Source organism: Calypte anna, chromosome 1, assembly GCF_003957555.1.
Source record: "Calypte anna isolate BGI_N300 chromosome 1, bCalAnn1_v1.p, whole genome shotgun sequence".
In the NCBI taxonomy this organism is placed as follows: Eukaryota; Metazoa; Chordata; class Aves; order Apodiformes; family Trochilidae; genus Calypte; species Calypte anna.
In genome coordinates, this window is record NC_044244.1 from 109,832,023 (window position 1) to 109,858,411 (window position 26,389).

The 26,389-nt window shown below is 37.1% G+C and overlaps 1 protein-coding gene across 1 annotated transcript in view; it reads right to left on the bottom strand.

Moving 5' to 3' along the window:
• DSCAM (DS cell adhesion molecule) overlaps nucleotides 1-25,806 on the bottom strand; it is a 379,165-nt gene extending 353,359 nt beyond the window's left edge. Inside the window, exon 1 of the mRNA XM_030451268.1 lies at nucleotides 25,689-25,806. Within this exon, the coding sequence (XP_030307128.1) occupies nucleotides 25,689-25,791 (103 nt within the window). The 5' untranslated portion in view covers nucleotides 25,792-25,806. The remainder of the gene's footprint in view (nucleotides 1-25,688) is intronic.
• Nucleotides 25,807-26,389: the final 583 nt, after the last annotated feature.

Sequence of the window (26,389 nt, forward strand, 5' to 3'; positions counted from 1 at the left end):
TAAGTTCCTGTTGTTGTGGCAATTATTTGTGAATTTGTTACAACATAACAACTGTCCTGATATCACCTTTATCCTGGCCCAAACCAGGACACAACACTACTTATGAAGCACCTCTATGTTTTTTGTATTTATTATACACACAGTAGCTACTGCTATTTTTGAATTCATAGAAGAGTAACTCAATATTCATGAAATCATAAAACTCTTTTAGTTGACAAACCTTTAAGATCTTATCATTAACCCAGCACTGCCAAGTCCACCACTAACCCATGTCCCTAAACACTACATCTACACATTTTTAAAATACCTCCAGGCGTGGGGACTCCAACACTTCCTTGGGAAGACTGTTCCAATGCTTGACAACCTTTTCAGTAAATAAATTCTTCCTAATACCCAATCTAAACCTCTTCTGGCATAACTCCTCTCATCCTATCACTCATTAATCAGGAGAAGAGACCAAAACCCACCTAACTACAATCTGTTAGGTAGCTGTAGAGAGCAACAAGGTCTCCCCACAGCCTCCTTCTCAGTTCAGCAGCTTAAATCTGAGAGTTAAAAAATGTGAACTACATGCATTTTGAAATACATTGTATAATAAAAACAACTAATTTTTAACAAAATTAGTAAGAAAGCCTATGACTTCATTACCTACCCAGAGCAGTGATGTTTCTTGTTGCCTCTACTACCTATTTTCTAACCTTCAAGATTTTAGTTCCATAACTTTAGTCACTAGAATAAAAGGAAAAGCCCAGCTTACCAAGTAAACCACCTGTAATTGAAATTCTAATTTTCATTAAAATATAAAAGAAATACCAACATTTGCATTTAAATTGCAGCAATTAAGCTCTGAAGGGTGAGAAATTAAGTTACTTATCTTTTAGGAGGTTTTATAAGGCAGTAGATAGTACTGAATAGAAACAAAACAGACTAACTCTGGTTTTGCTTATTCGAATTTTTACATCTGCAAAATGGGAGACCACGGTATTTATGATAAAAAACCTGAGCAGAAAGTACTAGGTGCTCACTACAATATAAATAGAAATGCATGACTTGTTCCATCAGGCCTAAAAAAAACCAGGGAGAACCAAACCAAGGGAGACAGAGGAGCTTGCCACCTATTGCAGAGAAACCAGATTGGTTGTAGGGTTCAAAACAGAATTAAGTTTCAAAATGGGTCTGAGGCAAAAGAAGTGCAATTCTGAAGAACATAATATACAGTAATATGTTATAACTCTTCGATACCAATATCAATCAGTTGTGTTCAAAGTTAATCCTATGTAGTTGTTGCTGTAGCTAAAAATACAGTGATAGGGCAAACAAAGATTTTCCTTCAGTGTGAATTAAATAATTTGTGCTACTCACAGGAAGCATTCTGTCTTTTCTATCCCCTAGCCAGGATAAAAAAAACAGAAAAAACCAATTTTGATTCACATTTAAAGAGAAAAAAAAAATTAAAAGGTAAAATGTTTTTCATTTCACTTTGCAGCCGATCTGAAAAAAAAACAAACAAAAAACCCCATCAAACCACAATTATTCATGCAGCTCTAATTACACACTTGTTTTAATTGTTACCAAAGAACCAAATCAGTTATTGCCATAGCCAGTTTTATTAAATGCACAAGTACAAAATCATATTTGCCCTTTCCAACCAAACACAGATAGAAAATAAATTTTAGCTGTAAAAAAACAAGTTATCTTTAAACAAGAAGATCTTCAAAAATCCATCTGTCGTGAGCTAGACAGGTTTGGCACTGAAAGTTTTAGCATCAGAAGAAAATTCTCACGTATATATGCAGACATGCTTTTATAGCTAGAATTCAATAAAATCTCTCTTAAAACCAGTGACATCCATTTTTGCTGCAACCTTCTACCAAAATGAACACCATAGATTTTTCCACACTGGCAGCCCCTTGACCTGATATGAACTGTCCCCAGAGGAGTTGTATGCAAGTCATTTGCCCACACAACATACTTAAAACTGTCTCTAACCAAACATCATCATGCAGGAAAAGCTTATTTTTTTATTTCAGTCATTCCAGTCAGTAGTGGCCAGAAGAATGACTTCTGATATTCCCTTGCCTACAGAGTGCAGGCACTCTGGACAATAACACAGAAAGCACAGGACTTTTCCAGAGCATCAGCATGGCAGATTTCTTGGTCTACCACAGTTTAACACTTTTCCAAGTCTTTTCCTGACCTTTGAAATGAGTGGTTGCTGGTCTTTTTGTGTCCTGAGCCTCACAGATGTTAGGCATATAGAGCCTGGGCACAACGCTTAGAAATAAATATATTAGGTTGAATCTATGATGGGTATCCAATGTCAGAATCTCCAATGTCAGAATCACTTCAGAGTTACTAACTTTTCATGCCATTTTAAGAGCAAAGAAAGGGAAAAAAACCCTATCACTTCCCACCCTTTCTTTTGAAGGATCAATTTATTTCTGCAGTTCATCTCCATAAAAATAGCTTCTGATACGTTTTTCCTCTCTCAAATCTTTTATTCAACAATAAATCTACTTCAGTTTTCCTGAAAGACTTACTTCAGATCTCATACACAGAAATGAAACTTAATTCTAGCTTAATAACTAGAAAAAAAATTCAAATCTTTAACTGGAAAACTCCACTCACAGATATTCACTATCTAAAAGAGTTGGAAAGTGATAAGAGTTTTAGAGATCACAACAAAACTGCCAGTTTGTTTGCCCAAATTCAAGTTACTCATACCTGTACCACAACTCGACCCCTCTCTCATCACCAGTGGGACCATGCAGACAAGTACAAGTCTATAGAGAAAAAAGGATCAAAGGCAGTTATCAGGTGTTCTTCATTTGCTTTATCTGTGTAGAACATCACTTTCAAACAAAGCAGGCTGGAGATTTAGATGTAAAATCAGGAAGCCTGTTCTAAAGGTATTCTCCATTTGAAGAGAAAACACAACCCAACAAGCAACTTCCTCAGTGTCGAAAGAATACTCTAGAAAGGATGTAGCTAACATAGTCTGGAAGAAATGTCACCGTGTTGCATATTAGCTGCATATTTTGTTAATGAAGAAGAAAAGTGGGGGAAAAAACCAACCAACCAAACCCCAAAACAAAATAAAACAACAAAAAAAAACAAAAAAAAAAAAAAAAAGGGAAAAAAACAAACAGCTAAAAAAAAAATCAAAAAACAACAGGAGAAAATAGTACTCTATGTCCATTTTTCTTTTTTAAAAATTTAGAAATCTGTTTTAACTGATTGCATGGCAAATAGCAAAAAACTATAAAACGAAATATTTCAGTGATGCATAATACTATGGAAGAGCTATAAGATGGTTTTTTTTTTCAATCTATAAGCTGTTTTCTTTTTATCAGTAGTACTTATTTTCATTGGGATTAGCAACATGATATGAATATTATGAATTAATCAAAAATACAGCAGCAATTATAAATGAAAACCAAGCCAGACTGCCATTCTGAACTATGTTTAAATCTAGAAGGGCATTGTCAGTATCTTTAAGGTTAAGTAAAGAAGTTGTATCTTATAGGATTTTTTTTTTAATATTAATGAGAAAAACTTCTCACTTAAAGAACCCTTTGTAACTGAGAGATAGCATAATACTAAAAATATTGTTTAAACAATCTTAATGTTCAAATGATTTTAATTTAATATTACCTTTTGGTAAGTGTTTCGTGGTCAGCTTTGTGGATAGCTTACAGGGTGAATGCAGTACATACAATTAAAAGTGATAAGGAGGGAGGAGGTAAAAAAAACAAATTAAAAAAAAAAAAGAAAACCAACTTCATCTCCTGCATTTTGATAAAACAGACTGCTGTCTCTCCTCTTCTCACTCTCCTTCCCAAAACAGACATGTCAAACTTGAATATCTCTTGCTCTAGGCGATAGACTGATGGATGGTATAACCAGATGTCCTTTGCTTATCATTAGACGAGACATACATTTCTCTGACCCCCACACTAATATATGCTACAAATTTAACTTTTTTTAAAAGCAAAATTCAAAGATAACTGTTTTATATGAATCCACTGTCTACTTTTGTGTATGTTCTGCCTGCATAAAACCAGTCAGCATCTCTTTTTTAAATATGGATACAGAAGGGAGATGTTTTCCATTTTTAGACAATTGCTTTGAAGGCACAACCTTTTGCTTACTAGTAGAACATGCCAGTGACAGTAAGCCACAGCCAGAAGGCAATAATCTATTTACAAAGGGCAACATAAAGACCAGGTTTTCCCCATTCATATTCTGCTGCAGTCACCTATTGCTGAAGGATCTACTTTTTTCAGCAAGGAGGAGCAGCAGAAATTAATAGGAACACTCTCCCATTCATCTTTCTCTCCTTGGCTTTCCCCTTACCTATACGTGTATACACACATACACATGCATAGCTCACAGTCCCATGGCACTTAATTTTTAGTATGGAACATAAGGTAATTTTTCTCAAGGTCTGCTCAGTAGAGAGCAATACAACAGCTAGTTCTCCAAAGGGTAGGCAATTGCTGAGCTGAGAGATGTAACAGCATACTTGTGTGTGCTCCTTAGATATAGGAAAAAGAAGTACAGGATTCCCAGAGGAACTGCAGAAGATAGCATGCCTGAGACCTTGGTGAAGTTCAGAGAAATTTCTTTTAGGCTCCTGACCCAGGCCATCCTGTCATGCAGTAACACCTCAAATGATCACTGTTACAATACACAATAAAAAACAAAAGTGTGCATTGCAGATCCCTGCTGCCAGACTAGGAATGTAAACTGTTCCTAACCCCTCCCAAGACTCAGCAGTGCTGTGGGAAAACAGGGATTGTGGCCAAGGACATTTAGCCCCTTCTGGCAGTCTCTGCCCTAGGCGGTTGCCTCGTTTGCTGATGCCTAGAGACTGACTTGTCTTATCAGGATACTGTGGTGAATAATAATACATGTCCCCATGCTTAATATAGGAAGAAAATACTGCTGGAATTATTTTCCCTGCACAACAATATTATTGAGAAGCTTTGCAAAATGAGGTCACTCTATTTATTTTCACGCTGATTAATAACAATGGATCTAACACAAATGTTAAGCACCTGAGGAGGTTTTGCAATACGTATTTTCAGATGAAACTGAACAAAACAAAAATAAGTAACCTGACTTTTACACAGGAAAAAATGTTTGACATTTCCAGTAAGAAGTGGGTTATGTGGGGTTCATCATCAAGGTTATATATTAGGCATGACATTGCACCCAGACAAGTCACATACTTGCCTGAAGCGATGTTGAGTATTGGTAACCCCATTGGTCCTCTTCCCTCTTGTATGCAACTAAAGTGAATTTTCCTATCAAAGTGAAGCCTGGTTGTGAACAAACTAAAATACAGCACACAAACTAAAATACAGCACAGCCCTGTAAAAAGGGCAGAATGCACACATTTGTGAAAGAGGAAGTGGTAGCAGCAGTTCTTTATCTAGGTGATTCAGTCTTTCCAACACAAAACGATTATGGAGGTCAAGTGTATCCTTTTCTGTTAAAATAGAAGTTATCCATCCTTTGAAGCAAAAGAAAAGGACTATGCCTTTGCATAAAATAGAACCTCTACAATAACTGCTTTGCTTCACAATAGGAATGTCAGCTGGCATATTGTGTAACAGCTACGACATTTTTCAAACTTTCATTGTTTCAGTATTTTTAACTATCGTTCTTCAGAACAGGTAATTTTTTTTTTTCATGTACAATAATTGAACACATAATAGAGCAGTCAGTGGTGAAAGTCCAATGAAAAGAGGATTCCATTAAAGAGCAACTCTCTTTTCAAAACATCTAGAGATAGCGGAACATCGAGCTGCTTTATATCTGCAGCCTTGAATACATTTCTGCAGTGACCTCTGACACATACTAAGGTACTTTCACATGTTGTCAGTCTCAATCAGCTCTGTCAACATATATTATATTGAGTGCTTTATAATCCTGTCCTGTCACAATATTTTCAGAACTTAGGTGTGAAATCAAGAAAACTAAATCTATTAGATTAGGAACGGTAGAGATAAAAATGCCAAGTTCCCTAATTGACATCAGCAGAGTTTCTCTAAAAGCTTTATCAAGCAATGGTAATGCAAAACCTAGAGTTAAGCAAGCATAGTGCCATTTATGACTTCCCATGTGCACGAACTAGCAGTATCACTTGATAATATAGGAATATTATATAGGAATAAATGGCCTGCCACTAAGCTGAGACCCACATTTCTGAATGTGTCTTTCACTCCTCCCTATCCACATCTTCATTTGTGTAAGAAAACGGTATTCTTTTCTCAAAAAGCATAATTTTTTTTCAGAACAACACCCAGACAGACAGTTAACTTAGAACAAGGTGTGTAAAGGGTAAAATCGAGCTCAACTTGGTGATTTTCTTCACCATAGCTTCCTGATTCAGGTGCTTTCCACTTGAAAGAGATGAGACAGGTTTCAGAATTTCACTTCCCAGTCAAATCTGTGAAGTGAAATTCTGCTGACATTTCATCAGTCATCATGGGGATTTCTAAATCAGAGTCTTGCTCTTGTCTACAGTGACAGATATTGACCTCAGTTACGCAAGAATACCCAAACGCTCCTTATTCTTCACTGAAGGAACATGGTGCTTTTCCTCAGATAGGCAGGTAAACAGAAAAAAAGCAGCCACATACCTCGTTAGAACAAGAGGGGCAACACCAAACAGCTGCAACAGCAAAAATTGGCATCTGCTGATCTCTGCTTTGCTAGATCATCAGCCTATAACCAGGATAGTTCTGTTTAGGGGGTACAGGGCTTATCAAAAGATCTTCATTTATTTATAGGCTAATGATCTTTCAAAAGCATGAGCTTTGTCTAACTATTCTAAACTGGATGCCACTATTCATGTCACTTAGAGTGTCAAGAAACATTACGCTAATAACAAAAAAGAAAAAGCCATTGATATTGCATCTTTAGCACCTTACCAAAGTTTTAAGTCATAGTTTTCTGTTTCTGCTGTAGCTATTTCAATTAGTATTGTAGAGAGTGTTTTTTTATAAATGCAAATCATTTAAGTCCCTAAAATTGTGTATGCAGTCTTTCACATACTCTCCTCTAAATCATAGAGAATCAATTCAAAATTTCAGTGCTGATCAAATATATATATATATATGGACATTAAAATTTACTCTGGTTTATGACTACTTTAACTATGTATCTCATTTATTTGGGTGCTTTAAGTATGTTAAAAAAAAACACAATAATGAAAGTGTGCAAGGACAAGTTTCCTGACAAAAGTTCAATGTCAAATACCTTAAATGGCTTCAAGCTTGGCTCTGCCAGGCTACTGTTTCCTGAAACAGGTTTTAGGCTACAGAGAAATGGAATTATCAGAAACAAGTGCTTATTCCTCTTCAGAGACTACAGTGCTAACGTAACATAAATGTCACCCTTTGCCTCAAAGAGCTCAGGATTTTTATACAGCACCCAGAAAAACTTAAACTTAGATTTAAATTTGATGTTATTCAAGTCAAATAAGATGGTAAAACTTAGCATACCTCAATTTTTTCCTTAATTTGCCAATTCCCCCCCCCCCCCCATTGGTTAAGCTTATATTTTATAATCCCTTTCTTAGCTTGTATTGCATTTTGTAATGTTTAAGTAGACTGACAAATATTATCATTTAAAGATGGAAGAAATGCATATGAACATAAAATGTGTGATTTCTTAGATTTTGAAGTCTTAAAATATTCAAAGTAAAATCCCAAAAGAACAAAAATGAAGACAGCTCTATAGAATCAAACATAAAACACAAAAATCATGAGAGAACCATTTTGAAAATATGACCTGAAGTTTATACAGTGGGGACAAAGATGATGTTTACATGCAGAACTTCAAATCTTGCAAAGCTTTGAGGCAGATTTGATGTTTTCCCCATGCTCACACAATGTCTCAGTTTCTGTATGTGCAAAACAGAGATAGCACTTACTGAATTACAACTTAATGCATAAGAAGAGATCCATATAGCTAGAGTGTAAAGCCTTATGTGAGCGATAAATATCATTAATTGTTTATGGCACTACAGCAATATTCTGATGCTCTAAATCCTAGACATAATGATCTGGTTTTTTCCATAGTTTGCAAAGTGTATCCATAAAGAAAGTAATAAAGAATGAGGATGCTGATTTGTTTTACTGTGACATTTTAATATCCTTTAAGCCACTGGAAGATCCTTGTGATTTATCAAAACAATGTTTTTGTATTTCTGCCAATCCAACATTTTATACATTCAAGAATATACCCTCTGGTGTTCAAGAAGGAAGGGGAAGGGAACTGACTACATTTTAGCCTTTTAAGCATTGTAACATAACTTTACAGCCATCCTTTTAATTACATCATATCAAATGAAAAAGTCTGCTTACTTTTAGGAAAACTGAGTCATACCCACTGCTGTTATTTGGGGGTTCAAGAGCAAAGGCATCTGAGACAACCGTGAAAACAGCTTCAGAGTTTGTGTCCCTGTAGTTTTTCTGAAACTTCACAAAGGCTCAAGAAAAACAGGCGTGGGAGCTCACATTTGAGCCAATGCAGGCTGCTCAAGGGCCAGGTTAGTTGTTGTTTAATTGAGTTGCAGCTGCTCTGTTGCAGGACTCTTCAGCCTATTGGCTCTTCTATCACTAGTACTGGCAAAGATCTTCACTGAAATTTAGTCCATTGCTTTTCTCTCTGCATTACAAAGTTTAGCCAGACGTCCAGAGATCTGGGCTTCAAATGAACCCATCAGCAAGAGATCAATGAAAAGGATTCCTCAAAATAACTTTATAGTTATTTATAGATGCAACTCCATGTAGCATGGGGGTAGTAAAAAGTTATAGAGCAGGACAGCAGGAAGCAAGTAGCCAGCTGCAGATGCTGAACAACATATCTACCTACATATCTACCTACATGTTGCTGCCCTGCCTGTGGTTGTTGGAGGTACTCTGGAGGGGATGTGTCACAGGTAAGCACTCCTAAAGGACAATGTACCCATTACAGGTTGCAGAATAAAGTTGCCCTCTAACTGAAGTTTTAACATTCCACACATAACCACCATCTCATATGGCAAATTTAAATGCAAACCCTGTTTTATCATAGCCAGAATTTGCCTGAGCAGTCAAACACAAATTAGAAAACCGTTCTGCAAAGAGTCCAATTCCTATTGTACTCCTTGTGACCACCTGGCACTACTGGGTTTCTGCTCTGGAGTCCTGGGATTGATATTTCCAAAGGGACAAACCTCCAGATGTCAGGAGGCATCTGAAGGCACTTTTTGAAGAAAAAATGGAGACACTCCTGTCAGTTGTCTAACTGGTGGCTCAGTGTTAAACATCCTAGGATGCTGGCCATGGGCAAATTAAAAATTTGAGCCTCGCGATCCCTCAGATTTATTCAAAGTATGATGTGTATGGAATGGAATATTCCATTTGGTCAGTTTTGCTCTGCTCCTCCATAAAGAAGGGTTGCAGGTGATGTGACACCTTTACTCCCTTTCTCTTTCCAGGGCACAATATTTTTCTCATAACCAAGCATTGACCTTGGTTCCACATATCATTCTCTAGCAATAACTACTGAGCATTATTCTTATACTTAAGGATTGCTTAACACCTTTTTCCCTAAATGCTAATGATGATTTTCAATGCCTGGCTAACAAGAGCACTAGGAATAGCAGTAAGTGTTACCAACTCTCTCCAAGTGACAGGGGTCATAGTAACTAGAGGAAGATCACACCAACATATTTTATCAATCTGAGCCCTATTGATGAAATATGTTGGTTCAACAAGGCAGCAAGTAACAAAGCTCTGATTCAGCTTTTTCCAGTGCCTTCACACAGCTCATGACTCAGTTGCTTAAGTCTAAGCTTTTGAAACAATATAGTATCTTAAGGGGATGTACTAGTTTCACTATTTTATTGATTGAATTTTATTACTTTAGGAATTTTTAAATATGTGCATGCTTGCCACTTTGCATAAAAGTTTACCAAAAAGTTGGGACAGAACCTCACATTTAGGTCCTCCTTTTCCATTCCATAGAGGTTGGAATGGCCCCCTAATCCCTTTGCCTAGAAATTTTAACAGAGGTGGGGAAGCAAAAGATATCCCAAATAATTAAGCCTAGAAAGCACAAACTGACAGCATCAAACAACAGCACAACACTACCAAGGTTCAGTAAAGGAAATAATTCTGCAGAATGCTCTTCTCAGCCCCTTTCCAACAGTGTTTCCCACTGACTCTGCCCCAGCCACAACACACACTCACAGAGGAAGAAAATTTGGATAGCATGTTAATTTTGTCCCTTGTTTTCCTTCCAGCTTTCAGTTACTGAACGCGATAGAATGTGTGTAGTTTCTTCTCTCCACCCCTCCTGCTTTACAAAGCCACTCTTCTTGTTTGCAGATATTGTGGTTTCTTAAAATTTCTTTATTTAGTGGATGTGAGGTGAGGGTGGTATTACAACAGATCCCTCTGCTTAATTTCATACTTCTATGCCATCAAAAAAGTTGAGTGACACTGTGGGAAAGGAGATAAAAAGGAAGGAGAGATTTTTCTTTTTTTTTTTTTTTTTAATGTGTGAGAATGTGATATGTTACACATGATAGTTTTCATTGAAAAGTTTTTAACTGCAAAACAACTTTGTTGGAATCTCCCACTCCTCCAAGACACCAGCACTCATGGTTTGACCTCTCCCTTGATGTTTTGGAAATGGAGAGAAACACTCTCAATTCTTGTACAAACAGATCAACACATTGAGACTGTGTCAGAGACAGCTGGTTAAGTTGAGACCTGGTCTAATTTCTTCCTCCTCAGTGTCTTCCCAATACTTCTGGGGTGGCATTACAGAAAACTAATAAGATACTTAATGCAGTGTGAGAAGCACAAAGTTCTATTTTTGCTGGCAGTGTATTGGCTTATATCTCTTCTACATGTTTTGCTACTGTTTGACTCTAGACTTGATTGGTCTAAGAACAAGCACCTTGTTCTAAGAAGATGCTTCCCAGACCAGAATAATTCTAAGTCACTTTTCCTCCTGCTGCTTTTTTTTCCCCACTCCATTCTATTCACATGATATACATACAGCCAGTCTTTCTTAGACTCCTTTGCAGTTCCATTCCCTATTGACTGTAAAGCTAGTAAACCTTCAATGGCATAACAGTTTGTTCATCATTCAAATGAAAATCATTTGGAGCCAAGTTTCAACCCCAAATTTACCTTTATGGCCATCTTTGAACTGCAGAAGGCAATAATTCTGGAAAAGAAAGCATTAAAAGAGGCTCCATAATAACTGTCAAGCAGGCAAAGAGATACCAGGTAGAGTTTTGGAGAAGGAAGGGCTTAAATTCTCCTCTATATTAGAGTATCAATGTGACACAGTTCTTTCTTTCTAGGAATTTTACTTTTCAGTTAAGTCTCTTCTAAGTAGCTGTACTTGCTGAAATTAACAGCATGGTTTTTAGTCAATGTCTGCTTCTAGGACTCATAATGACCAATTTTTATATTTACTGCTGGGAAATGATATGCAGACCCAACCATCTTATGCTCTGGAAAGAGAAAGAGAATAATGGGGTCACACCTACAGCTATCCTCTAGGGAGCAGCAGAGCAGACAGGTGACCAAAACCGACCAGAGTATTCCATACCATACGTGCTTTTACTTGGTATAAATCTGAGGGATCATGAGGGTCAAGCTCTCTTCCTCCATAGCTGGTGTCCTGAGAGAGCCCCATTCATAGGTCTGTCTTTGATTGTGACCTGTGCATTCATGAATCTCTGGGTTCCTGCATCCAGCTCTCATCTGCCAATGACTCCAGAAGCTCTGACACTTTCCCGGGGCTTGCCCTGCAACCTGAGCATTATGGAGGGAGGGGCCTGATAGTAGTTTTGCATATATTCATATATATTTAAATATTTCCCATTTCATCATTACTGTTTCTAAAGCTATGTAGTATAGTGTCCAACCTGTAACTGTCTCTCCCTTATTGTCTTTCCTTTCCCTAGAGGGGAAGGGAGAGGGGTTAACAGAGAGCATCAGTGGTTCATTTGATTGCCAGCCCCAGTATCAAACCTCGATAACAATTCATCAGCAAAGTACTTTCAAATCAAGTAACTAAACTGCCCAGACATAGGATTGTGTATTTCAATGCTCCTCATTAATATACTGGATTGGATCCAGGATGGACTTTCCCCTGTGGTGTGTTTGAGGTTGGAAATGCCTTTGTACTTAGCCTAAGAGATATGCATTGGGGAAATGCAAAAATAGCCCTGTAGCATCTCAGATAAATAGTGCAGTTAAATGCCTGCACACAAAATTTTTCTGAACTCTGTAAATTGTGTTTCACAGAAACACATAACACGTAACATCCTCCTGGATGTTATGGAAGAGTTTGTTAGAACCCTCATGTTAATTAATCCAAAACAGTCACTACTTTTCCAAAAACATTAATTCACAAGCAGTGAAAAATAGCAAGCACATAAAAAAATACTCCTAAGATTGGTAAAAGAAACAAGTAATCAATAAAAAGTCATGCAGTGTTTTTATCCTAAGAAATTGCTTTCCTATAAAAAAAAATGGTAGTTTTAAAAAAAAATTCACTTTGGAGTGGTCACAGGAAAACGCTTTGTTTTTAAACAGCTGAAGCTGTTTAGAACAGTTGAAGCTTTTTCTGCATCCCTGGCAAACTTTTAGTTCTCTCTTTGTTTCTGGCTGAAACATGACATTTTCAATAGGAAAAAAATTTTTAGCCAACAGAAGTTCACATTTTTTTAATAAAATAATTGACAGAAAAAAATGCCCGAATAACTCACATACACCTTAAAAAGCACAAGTCTCCTGCAAAGAGACAGAGAAATCATAAGAGAAAAAAAGTCTTTGAGAGAGGAAGAAGGAAGGCATATCCTATTCTAAGAGAAGTAATTTTTATTTATTAAAAACACAAAGTGTTTACTTTTGACAAATCTAAGGTGTCTACATTCATGGTCCTATGTTCCCATAGTTTCCTTACAATTTATTATTAGGTATCATATCTAGTAGGAAAATAAACCTAAATGAAAGTGACACAGCAAAGGCAAAAGTTTTTTAACTACTAGAATTATAAGCAATGCTTTCCAAACCCACCTCTCCCCCTGAGCTTCACCTTATACATCCTCACACAGAGAGCTCCCATCCAAGACAATAACAACTTCATAAACAGAAATCTGAAGCACTGACTACATACAGTATTTTGTTTTATGATGGCAACATAAAACATTTCCTCCAAATTACCAAGGCTTCCTAAACCTCCTTCACAATTAATTCTACAAATTTTCCTATTCCGGTACTTGGGAAGAAACTGAAAGCATGGATCCAAGTAAAGGATTGTGCTGTAGGAGATCCTGCCTGAGTGTTGGCAGCAGATTCCATGAGAAACAGAATAAATTTTGAAGCTGCTCTGTTTTTCTCAGTCTCTCTCTGCAAAATTAAGAATATTAATTCTAATTAACTCATAGGGGCTTTGGGCTTGTCATAAGGAATAAAGAAGTGTCAATAACGCAGGTCTTGAGATACCTAATTTCTTTAACAGCTAAAAAAAAAAAAGTGTCAGCTCTAGAAAGTGCTGTGAATAACCACTGAGAAGGATGCAAAGAATTGCTATCAATAAATACACATCAATCAATAAATACAGGAGAAAACACATGAAAGAGAAAGAAAGCAAAATCCAGTGAATAGCTTATTTATTTTTTTTTTTTAAGTCCACTCACCAGCATCTCACAAAATCTTGTTGGACCACTGACATTTAGAGATTCCCTTTTTCTCACCCTTTCTATAAAACTGCTGAATGGAAGTTTTGGAACAGCACACATTATCCTATCACTTCTTATTTAGTGTTTCCCAGCTCTGAAATTGCTTTTCAGCAAGTCACAAATGTCCGCTTTGAAAAGAAGATCAGTTTTGCTTCTCTTGTTCTAAGCAAATTTTTCCAAGAGAATCCATGTCTTATTTGTTTTCAGAAAAAAAGATATGCAGTACACTTATGAATTCAAGAAAACACATAAGCAGAACAAAAATGATTACACAGATGATTAAACCTGTTATTTCTCTGGATTCTTCCATAAGATTTCCACATTTAAATACCCTAGAATGTTAGCACTTGTTTTTTTTCCACTATTTTCTTCTTCATAACCACTCGCTTCACATCCTTATCTACTTTCTCATGTTACTGAAATTCAAAATGAATATTTCAGCAATTTTTTTTATAAACACTTTATAATCTCAGATATTTTAAATTATGTTGCACATATGTGTAAAAAATTTTTATGCTTGTTGAGACTTTTTCATTTTATTGAAATTACAAATGGACAATTTATTTTACATAAATGCTTTTCCTTCCGAGCATACTGTTGAGTATTTCTTTGAACAGAAGAAATCTATATAATTTTATATTTTTTTAGTTAAATCTGCATACTATTTTGTACATTTAAGGAATCAAGTTTTTTACAGTATAGGTGTATATCTCCATATCATGATTTCCAACATTTCAGTTGGTACCATGTTTTCTTTCTCATCTTAGAAACACATTTTAGTTTTTGAACAAATGCCTTTCTTGTCAACGCTTTGTGGAAAACAGTTAGAAATTGAAATAGAAATTGAAATAGAAAATGCAGTACATGGAAGGATTCACAGTCCTCACTACAGACAAAACACTCTTACATGCACGAATAGAAGTCTAAAAAACAGCGAGGTTTTGTTTGGTTTTTTTTTCATCTTTATCAGTCAGGTATTGCACAGATGATCAGCTGCAAGAAATACACCAATGTAAGAAAAATGTTATTTTTTTACAGTTATGTCTCTTTAAGGAACAAAATGTAGGTTTAATAAACAGTTAGCATTTAACTTGATACATTTAGGCAGGACAAAGGAAGTACAGTAAAAAATTTCTCTGCTCCTAGAAAATTACAGTCTATTTGTCTCTTTGTTAGCTCAAAAATTTAAAAATCAGCTCAATCCAAACACATTTTCTGAATGTGTCAGCAAGTTGATTCTCTGTTTTAATTTAGAAGGGGCGAAAAAATAGGAAAAAGTTTCCCTAGGCATGCTATTGAAAAACAAGCGTGCTGTGTGTCAGCTCCACTTTCCCTGCTGGAATACATAATCCCTGAACAGAGCTTGCCCTGACCTTCCACAAGTAGCAGAGTAATTGTTCTCAGGGATTTTATGAATATCAGTATCTATTTGAAAAGAAAGCCATGGATAAAAGAGGAAAATGAATTTGAATTTGCAGTGAAAGTGAGCATCCAGTACTGGGCTATTCCCCAACTGGAAGAGAGCCAGACTGGATCTCCAGGCAGAGAGCCAAAGAGACATCCTTGCCTTGGTGCATGACCAAGTTCTGCAATTGGAGAATTAAGCTGGGCATAGAGAAGGGATGTCTGCATCATCTTCAGAGCCGACGGAGATTTACAGACTTTGGGGTATTAATTTTACCATCCTTCCTCACTAGCAGACCCAGAAGCAAGACAGCAATAACACACTCAAGTTTTGCTTGGGGAAGCTATACAAAATAATCCCTTCAGGGTACTGCAATGAAGGATTAATCCTTCTGAGGAGGAGAGAATTACACCAAAACATAGAGCTGGAACCACACAGATATACACAGGATGCCCCTCTTAATTCATAATTCCTCGCAGTCCTCTCAAGCGTGTCCCTGGTGTCAAACTACTCTCTCTTGAGCTGCCCTTTCAGTTCTCCATGGCTGCATCTAATTGCTGTCCAGCCTCAGGGAGCAGGGTGTGAAATGCTCCCTCTTGCTACTGATGTTTATTGACCACAGCTGCCTGTGAGGCAGAGATGTGCACCAGCCCCACGGAGGGGGATGTGGCCCAGGTTGGGTAGGTTTAGCCCTTGTCCAGGTCAGGGCTCATCCCTGCAGCCACACTGCTGCAGACAGCAAGGATGGTCCCTCACCTGAGATGTCAGCAATGCAGGCATGAATTTTTAACTCCTCTGGTTCACTGAAGCAGCAGTTGCTTTCAGTCCAATTCACTGCACAAGATGTGCAATCTTACTTTATGTGGAGGTGAAATTCCTGTATTAATTCATACTGAGTGCACACCACAGCTAGTGAGAAAAGTGGCAGTGCGGAGCCAGAAAAATAAGGGGGATTTCTGTGATCCATATCGAATTAGTTACTTTAAAATGAATGATGAGTATTCCATAAGGGTATCTAAATAAACACAGAGCCATCCAGGTGGGGGTAGGTGAAAGCAAACTTGCAGGTGTAGAGAAGAAAAGGACACAATGCGGTAGGAAAGAATATGTTGATCTATACCTACATCCTTCATTTCATGCACCCATAATTCTCTCTGGCAGCTGCATGATTAATTCAAAGATTTATTGATTTTTTTTTTCTTGCTCAATCCTGCTGACCTGCTTTTGTTGACAGGTCTGTGTGGATCACATTCCTCTGCCAGCTGAAGGCATGGCATCACGTCAGTCTCCATGGCTTGCAGTAAGCATTTCAACACATTCAACGTGAGTATTGTTCAAATACATGATAAAAATATACATTTCAAACCAAACAAACATGAGCTAATGAATTAGTAGGCTATTTTTGTCACGAAAAATCTCTAATTGCAATTATAATCCAATTTTGATTATGGGAAAAACCTCAAACAGTTCAATCTTTCTTGTTCTATACACTCACTTTTTTTTGAATATTCAGCAGCTTTAAATTTTCTAACAAAACCTAAGGCATTTTTGGTACAGGAGGTGTTTACAACAAATTTATTTAGCCTTTGCATCCACCACCTTTCTGCAGCTGGAGAGATAACATCTGTCTCCATGTTACCTCAATGTAGTTACACAGCTTGAGCTCCCCTGTCAGATCACAGGCTTTAAAAACTCACTTGATTCTAACTAAAGGATCCTAGTTTTCATTTTAACGTGCTATTAAAATGTGCATTTACAGTTTAGCAAACCAGGTGAAACAACAGGGATACAGCAGGAATGTCATGGTAAATGAAATGAAGCTTTACCAACCAGACAGGCACTTCCAATTCTTTCTAACGAGTTATTCTTCTAACCAGCCTTAAAATTGGACTCTCAACAGGGAAGACAAACCAAATGAGAATCTGTATGGCCATCTACAGACCTAAAAATTTCTAATTTTTTCTACTTAATAGCACTATACTTCACAAGGTTTTAACTTCTATCAGTTACCTGGTACAACACACAACACTTGAAAATACCTACAGGTGACATCTGGAAGAAAGAGCAACAATATCTCCTTGATGTATTAAAAAAAAACCAAAAAAATCACTGCTGAGAGTGGTTTTGAGAGTCTATGCCCCTCAGTGTGTAGGCTAAAGAGGCAAAAGCCGTATGGTATAAAGCATTCTGGGAAGTAAGGCACACACTCATTAAAATGAATCTCATGCATCAATTTTGTCCCCTCATATCAAAACTGTCAGAGCTCATTGGCTGTTTGCTCAGGTTAGACAGGGTTTTGATGGAAAACCTCAAGCATACAGCGCTTAATGTGGTCAGCTACTTATCCACTGCCATTCAGGAAGGTGAAAAGATCACAAGCCACTAGCAAAACGGATTTATAAGGAAGGAAAAAATGCTGCAATCACTATTTCAAAAAGTAAAAGTGAAAATAAATAATAAGTTTAGACCTAAAACCAGCACATTGATTCACCCCAGTATGCTCCTGCTCCAAGCCCTTTGCGATCAAATCTGATAGCAGTGAGCCTAAAAATCCTGCACAGCAAAGAAAAGCAATAAAAATATTGTTTCAAATATTCAATTTATGAAAAATTGTGTGAACCAAACACTGCCTGAAGAACTGTAAACAAAGCAAAGAAAAAATAGAAAAACGTTGAGTGAACACCTGTGAAGGTTAGCAATCACTCTGCTCTTATTTCACCTTTAAAAAAAGAACGGGTAAACATCAATTTAATTAAAATGCAAGCCATATTTATTTGAAGGTTTTACAAACCCCAGAGAGAATTAATATTATGGGAACTGAGAGAGCTAGAAAAAGCTGACCAGATGATACAATGGGATTCACCTCAGGAAAATGAAAAAAACACATACATCTGGAGACATAATAATGTGACACAGATATTTCCAGTGAGAGAATAACTGTGCCACTGAATTCAACCATGCTGAAAGAAACCTCTCCATGATTGGCAACATCAAGAACAGGATGGTAAAATAGAACAGCTAGGGCATCAGATAGGGTAACGTTGGACGTGGTCCAAAAGATCCTCAGGTCTGTAGAGAGACATGGTAGGTGTCTATGTAATTATGTATGTATATGTATGTCTATATACTCATGCTCTCATGGATACAGAGAATGGAAGAGAGAGAAAGGCATATATTAAAAAAAAACAAAAAAACCAAACCAAATATTTGAAGTCTTAACACAAAAAGCAGAGTCACAGCCTCCCTCTCTCTCTCTCGATTCACAAGACTGCAAGAAACAATTCTGAAACAGGCTTGAACCCAATCAAGTTTTTCATGCTCTTTAATTGTGTAAGTAGCAAGATAAAGAAATAAAATTAAAGAGTGGAGTAAAAATAGAGAAAGAGGATTAGAAAGCAGTTGGGGTTTTTTGTTTGGTTTTAAAGAGGTGGAAAGGATTACTCCAACTGATGAAAATGAAGGGCTACCCAAAAGTGAAGCAAGAGATTAGGAAAAAAGTATCATATACTTCTCTCCTACACACTTATTTACTGAAATACCAAAAATACAGCTATTATTTGTGAGCATTATTAGTATTAAAGTTCCTAGAAATAGTGAGACAGAGGCCATTTTGGCTTTCTGCACTTTAAACATGAAGACACCCTGCTCAAATACATGTTTATCCTCCATCTCTGCAAAGTAGCCATCAATGTTCTATGCCCTCAGACCAGCCAGAATGTCCAGTCATGCTGAGGAAAATCTTCAGGTTTGCTTTACTATAGAACAAGTGTTTCTCTGATATTAACATCTCTGCTTCACATGTATGCTTCCCTGTGCTGATTAAATGATGAGAGCACACTCCTTTACCTTCAGTCATATCACTCACTTTCCTCTGTGCTATCAAAATGTGATTCCTGGACACGTGGATCAGATGCCTTCCATTCTCATCCCTTCAAGTCCCTCTAAACACCTGCCACCCACAAAGCTGTTGAAATCCTTTCATCCAATCCTACAAATCCTCCAGCCATAATTTTAAAATAATTCCCCTGATCAAAACACTCCATTGTAATGCAGTAGGATGCAAACATGCAGCATAAACTCAGAGTAGCCAGAGGAAAGGTCCTCTGATGAACAACTGTAAGGACATTGCCTTGCTCAGTTACAATTTTATGAGTTACAGGAGAGTGTGAAAAATGTTTGCACAAGCAGAAAGTGCTAAGGTTTTACCATTTCCACTTTGTAGGATTATAAAACATTTTCCTCTTAAAAGAACAGTGCTCTTGGGAAAAATGCAGATAACTAGACATTTCTTAAATAATGTAGTAAATTACTTTTTCCTCTATCCCCTAGGAAAATAATCTTGTTGAAAAGAAAAGTGAAGAAGCTCTATATTGTCTTTAGAGATGGGCATACACACTTTACACATCTTCAAGAAGCTTGGAAAACATGTTACAATAACAGCAAACCTACAGTCTGACCTGAGCATTGCTGAACACTACTCACATTAGTTTTCCAGGGAGTCAGGGAAGGTCAGCAGATGTAGGGGGCCTGACTGGTTTACATTCCATGTGCCATCACAACTTCTAATAGGTAAATTAAATCTCACTGGTGCATTTCTGGTAGAAGAAGGTTTACACTCAGAATTTTTTAAATTATAAAAATTGTTGATATTTAAGTGTAAAAAAAATTGTACTCCACCTGGACCTGTAAAAAATCCTACACCTAGAGCATTCAGTGGTGTAGGTTAAATGTCTGCTGAATGCTTGCTTGTTGGCAACCATGATTAAGCCCCTTACATCAAACCAAACAAGAAAGATCATAGCTCATCTCTACTAGACATAGTCTCAAACAAATGGCTGAACTTAATCCCTGTGATCATCAGCAATAATCTAATTCTGAACACAGAACTCCCCACACAGAACCACTCTCCATAAAGAGAGTTTTTTTTATCCTGACCCCTCATGTACAAACCTCGTGGCTGAAAAAACCAGCAATTGCTCTGTGTAAACTGAACCACTGCTCTAACCTCCAAACCACAGCACAAATGAAAACTGCAGTGCTGTATTTCAGATGCCCCCACGTGATAACTACTGGCAAACATGGACTGCTTACTGTCAACTGCAGCAGTTCAGAAAAACCCTTTGTGCAGAAAGAGATCCAAGAGCCCCCGAGTCTTCTAAAGACAAGACTTGAGGAGCTGTGTGTAAATAAATAATGCAATTCATTACATGAAATGTAGGTCACTTTACACCAGTGACACGTCTCAAGCCGTGGTCCAGTGTGTCTAATTTCTGGCGGATGGAAAGTGTGCTGTCTGGAAGGCTCATCCACTGTCATCTGCACATCAATCACAGCCCTTCAGGGAACCGTGTTTTGCTCATGCTTACACACCTTTCCCTCAAAGCTGCTATTATTTCAGAGAAGATTTCAATATGCCATTGTGCACAGCGGTTATTATGTGGCTCTTTCCTTCCCTACCTTTTTTAAGCAGTCACAGTATATCCGTAAATCAGACAGGTTCTTGCATGATAGGTCATTAGACAGGAAGATGGGAATTCAGAAAGGTCAGGGCATGAACCTATTTATGATGTTGCTCTTGGCACAGAGCTATTCCAACACATAGAAAAAACCTGGAATCCCTCGTAGTTATCAGGACAGGAGACACTCCTAACCAAGTACAGCATGTAGTAACACACCAAATTTAACTCTTCAGCCTCTCTCTTTGTCTCTATCTGCTCTTCATTTTCCTCTTTTCTGTCTCTTTGCTGATCCCTTGCACTAACCTTTATTTTTAATAATCCCTTTCTGCCCTTCTTCCCCCCTAACCACACCTATCTTTTGCTCTCTGAGGGACTAATTAACACAGGAACGGACTCTGCTATTTGCTTTCACCTAGGCAGAACAGAATCAGCAGTTATTTTGCCCCTACATTCTTTTCTAGCCCAGCTTCACTGTTCTGTGTGTGAAGAATTAATACTACAAGCCTATCAACCAGTCTCCCATTTGACTTGCAGTTGCTCAACAGCAGCAGAAGCAAGACCTCTATTGTGGCACTTTTCTGCACTTATTGTTGCTTGTTTTTATGGCTGCTGTTACACACTTTGCTGCACTCTCTTTTCCTGCAGAGCTTAGGCTGTTCTCAATGGTTACAAGGTCAATCCAAAGCCAATTTCAAAAGTGTCTGGGAAAGGTTTGTGGAGGAAAGTGTTATGGAGAAAAGGAAATCTGACCTTTGAGCAAGCTGTATGCATCAATCAGTCATACAATATTAGAGGATTATTTGAGCTTTTATGTTTAGTGTCATGTAATGAAAATGCTTAAGAGCTGGTTACTGATACAAATAGAAAATTGCACATCTTTCTACTACTTACTGCAATTCAAATGAATTTCCTACTCAATTTCAAGTCAACCAACTATACAACTCTTCATTAAAGAAGGATCTTCAGAACAGAGATCTGAAATTATTGCAGTAGACCCTGGTGCAGCAGAATCCTGCACCTGTCAGACCCTTGAGGCTTCTCCATTGGTCCTTCTATTTTGCCAACATCTTAGAGATCATTAGGAGAGACACACACCACTGCAAATCTTGATTGCTTTTACTAGATGACACAGATGGGCAAACAAGATAGACTTCATGCATTTGCATCAGGCTGACAATTGCAGAGGTCTGCTGCTGTCTTTGTCTATCATGAGAGTTTGTAACACAGCTGTATCTAGCAGAGATGGATGAATACTTCATCTAACAATTATTACTCAAAATGGAATTTTTGAGTATGAAAAGATTTCTGTGTGTTTGTTGTTGGAAGTTGGCGATTTCTACTGGAAGAGATTCATTCAAATAATTGTCTTTGTCTTGCTTTAAAAATCTTTTTTTCCTGTTAACGTGGCCCCTGGAGGACACCCTGGAAAAGCTTTCTGGCCTCAGATTTGCTGTCACATTGAAAGACAAAGTGCAGGAGCAAAACCCCAATTACTTGGCTGTTCCCCTGACACACAGACAAGCCCACGCACAACATTTTAGTCCACAGCTGTCCTTACACATAGAAATTCAGTATTTCTAGCTCTAAATATGGGCACCATCCCTTTCATTTAAACAGAGGGGCTGACCTCTCTGGACATTCCTTGGAAACACTCTAGTGATACATCTTAGTAGGTTTCAACTCTCAATTACTTTACCATAACCTGAAGGCATGACGAATTGTAGTCAGGAAACAGAAGGTGCTTTTTCCCAGTTATATTTATTACACAGTTTGATTACTATGGACATCAGTGCTCTCTGAGACCTAAGCATACAGACAAAAGCAAATACATCCAGGATAGTATACAACTGCAAGCCCCTAAAGGTATCATCTTGATCAAGGAATACACCCCTTAAATACTTTTTCTAGTAGCTAGATTTTTTTTTTTACATTATAAAATTTAAAATATTGCTTTTTTTCCTTAAAATATTGAATTAACATAAAGTGAGAAGCGGTATCTAGAACAGAAATAATGGATTCTGGTTCATATAGAGATGTCTCGCTCCCAGTAGGCAAAATGGAACTATAGATAGGCAAGTATATGGAGTATTTGTTCTAAATTGTACCTGGAAGTATAGCATTGGGGTTTAAGCCTTTTAGGGAAAAAACAAAAAAACTTCTCCATTGGGCTACTTGCGTATGGAACTTCTCAGCCAAAGTACTACCCTGCTTCCTGTCATAAGGGATCCCCCGTCACCTTCTGTAAGTGTAACCTTCCTGGGCTAATTGTATCTCCTATTGAAAATTGATAAAACACTCTAGTGACAATGTTCTTTTCCTCATCTTCTACCTCTATCTCCTACCCATTTTTGCATTTCTTTGTTCAAGTGAATGCTATCTACTTTACTCATGAAAGCCTTGTCCACCTCATACCATGATGGTTATTACTCTGAGAGTGTATATCTTTTTTTTATTCTTGCTTTTTCACAGAAGTTTCCACCCAAGATGGCTCTCATTTTTGCTGATTCTAATGAATAACCAACAAATCAGTTATAATAAGAAACAAGAACTAAACCAATCTGAACTTGATGTTTTTCCGTATTAAAAGGTGAAATAAAAAGCATAGCAATTAATTTGGTCTAGCACAAAGAAGATAAAAAAAAAGAAAAAAAGAAAAAAAGAAAACACACTAGCAGTGGCTGTACAAGCAAGCACATCCATTTCCTCAGCATATTGATCATTCGTGGAAAACAGCTCAATAGTTGTGTTATGTCTTGCATCCTATTCATCAGCATTGGCATTCTAAGAGACAGGCTTGATCAATATCTACCATTTGAGTTCATGGCCAGATTATTGCAAAATTTATTATAGGTAAAACTCCAGGCACTTGTTTTATTAAACACGCGTGGATTCTGGTTTTAAATGCTCTCACTATTAAGCTGTAGTTAAAGTGTATAAATGATGAGGAAACAAATCTTGAAATCATTGTATTTAAACTGCAGCAATGCTTTCCTGCCTGCTTTTTCCTTTGCATGACAGATAGCATCAAACTGTAATCTAACCTGTGATTTAATCTCTGAAACTAAATCTCTTCTCTGATGTGATCCAATATGATAACTCGATTTTCCATAGCATTAGTTTTAATGAATTATGGTTTATTTCCATTTAGATTTCTAACTTTTGTGAGATGATAAGAAACTAGATGTTAAATGTTGACATTTGTAACAGATTTTTAATGATTCTAGCCTAGCTGTGTAGTTTAGTTTCCAACCCATAAGTCTCTCTCCCTTATTCTCTCTCCTTTATTTATCAGGAAGGGGGATTAATAGAGAAATCTGTCATTCGGTTAATTGCTAGTCCAGCATTAAACTGTGACACCTAAAGAAGGGGTTACTCCAGATTCCAGGGTGAAAGACAGGATTAAGACACTCAAAGATATAGCATAGGTACTAGATACTAATGCTCAAGTGAGAAAAGACAGATTATGAGCTTCCAATCCATGTTGGCAGAGGAAGTATGCAAGTTTCCTTATAATATGGAATTAATAAACTCAAAAAAATATCAAGATAGTTAATCATGCAGGTATACATATTCTTTTCCTTCAGCCAACATTCATACATAACAAAGGCACACATATCATGTAGTAGCCTATCTTAAAATGAAGAAAAAACATCTACCCACTGCTGTATTAGTTAGTCTTAAACATAGCTCTGCATTGTTATACAGAAAATGAGGGAAAGTTTATTTATGTATTTAAATATAACCGACCTGACTTTATTGCCTGAAGTGTTGGTGAGTCTTATAATTCAGGAAATACAGGCTTTTGTTTCAGTTGCTCAATAACAAAAATAACATGCTATATCAAAATCCAAGAACATAACAAGGAAGTGGATTTACCAAGCTCAGATAGTGCACCAGTAGTATAGGACAACTGATCATGAATTATATGGTACTTAAATATCTACCAAACCCTTAGGAAGCTATTTGAAACATATTTCTTTTTTAAAAATAGAACACGTTTAGGTAAGGAATCAATGAAACACCCAGAGAAATAAAATCTGTGAGTCATACAGAAACATAGGTATTTCCATCAATGCCAAATTTGTCAAAAAGGAAAGATTATTAATATACTGAGGAGAAGTACAAAAACATTTCCAAACCTTGAAGGATCATAAATGCAAACATATTCTTAAATATCCTCTGCATCTACATTCAGCTTAAACTACTTTTTTCCATTCTGCATTACCCTGGAACACTATATTTCAAATTTTTGCACACATAAATCATCTGTATGTATAACAGCAGCTGCATTGTGTGTAATATATAATTTAGATACGTACCATACTGAAAATATTTTTCCTACATATACTTTCTCCTATCAATTTCTTACAATGCTAGTGCTTTAAAATGTTATTCTTTGCTTGAATTCCCTGTACTTCCTGAACAATGCCTTACATTTCCTTACTTTGTCAGTAAATAGATTAATGCACATAACTGCTTTAGAATAGATTTTTTCACTTCAATATGTTCAGCTTACAGCACAGTTCACAGTGTGCTTAAATCTCCAATATTATCTATGTAGATATTTGAGATTAAAATGTTATGAAAGTATAAGTATCAATTACATACCTCATTTAAACATAACCAGACAAATTTAGACTGGGAATTTCTCCTGCACCATGAGTAACACTACTACAGAAAACCAACTACAACCCAACACACGCTTTATGATACTTGAATTTGTTTGGCACATTGTAGTTCCTTGTCAAACTTAAAATGCGAAACCATTGCCACAGCACCAGAAAGCTGATTTTATGTCTGGTATAAAACAAAAATCATGTTATTTCCCCCTCAAGCGTACTAGGAAAAGCAGGGCTGTCTAAAACCTTCATGTCACAGACAGGCATAGGGATGCAGCAATGCTAATGTGAAATACTTTACTGGAAGGATGACATACCATTCAGCTATAATTGACGGAAAATAAACATCAGGCATTTGGGGGGGAAAAAAAAATCAGGAACCAGAACCAGAGCTGCCATTTTCAAGTGGAAAAAAAAAAAAAGCCATTACATCCTACCTGAGTCAAGCGAGACTGTGTCTTTCTCCCATGAGGAAACAGAGATGTATGCCTCCACAGAGGAGGGGATAATGCACTTGAACACTGCTACATTGCCTCTCATGGCTTTCTGGTCCTCCACACGGACTGTATAGGGTTCCCGTAAAACTGAAAACAGAAGGAGAGGTTTTTATCAAAGAAGTCATTATCACACATCCCATCCATTTCCTTGGGTAGCCTCTCAAGGTTCCCCCAGAAAGGTTACTCATGTTGTGAATTCTTCTGCCTTGGTAAATGGCACTATTCTGCAAATCTGATTCCAAATTAGTATGAAAGCTTTCAAATCTTTCTGTTTCCTCAAAAGCTGAATTTCATGATATTTCTGTGTTCTTACCCTACCTAATTCTGGGAGCAAGGAGAAAGATTTCTGTAAGAATTGCATATTTATATGGGTAAGTGGTGTTATGTCTTCTGTCACTTGTCTAGTTTCTCATGCAATGCTTCCTATCACAAATTGTTTTCAATTCTATCGAAGGGTACAAAGTATATACAAGTACTGCGTGTGAATTTGACATCCAGAGGGTAGAAGAGAAGGTCAGTGTCACTCAGGATTTTCAAGAAGTGAGAACTGAAGGAGAAAATCAATGGGGGTGACAGCCAGAGAAAATGCAAGGTGTCTCAGAAACACAAAGAAACGACAGGAAGTAAGGTGCGAGCTCCAT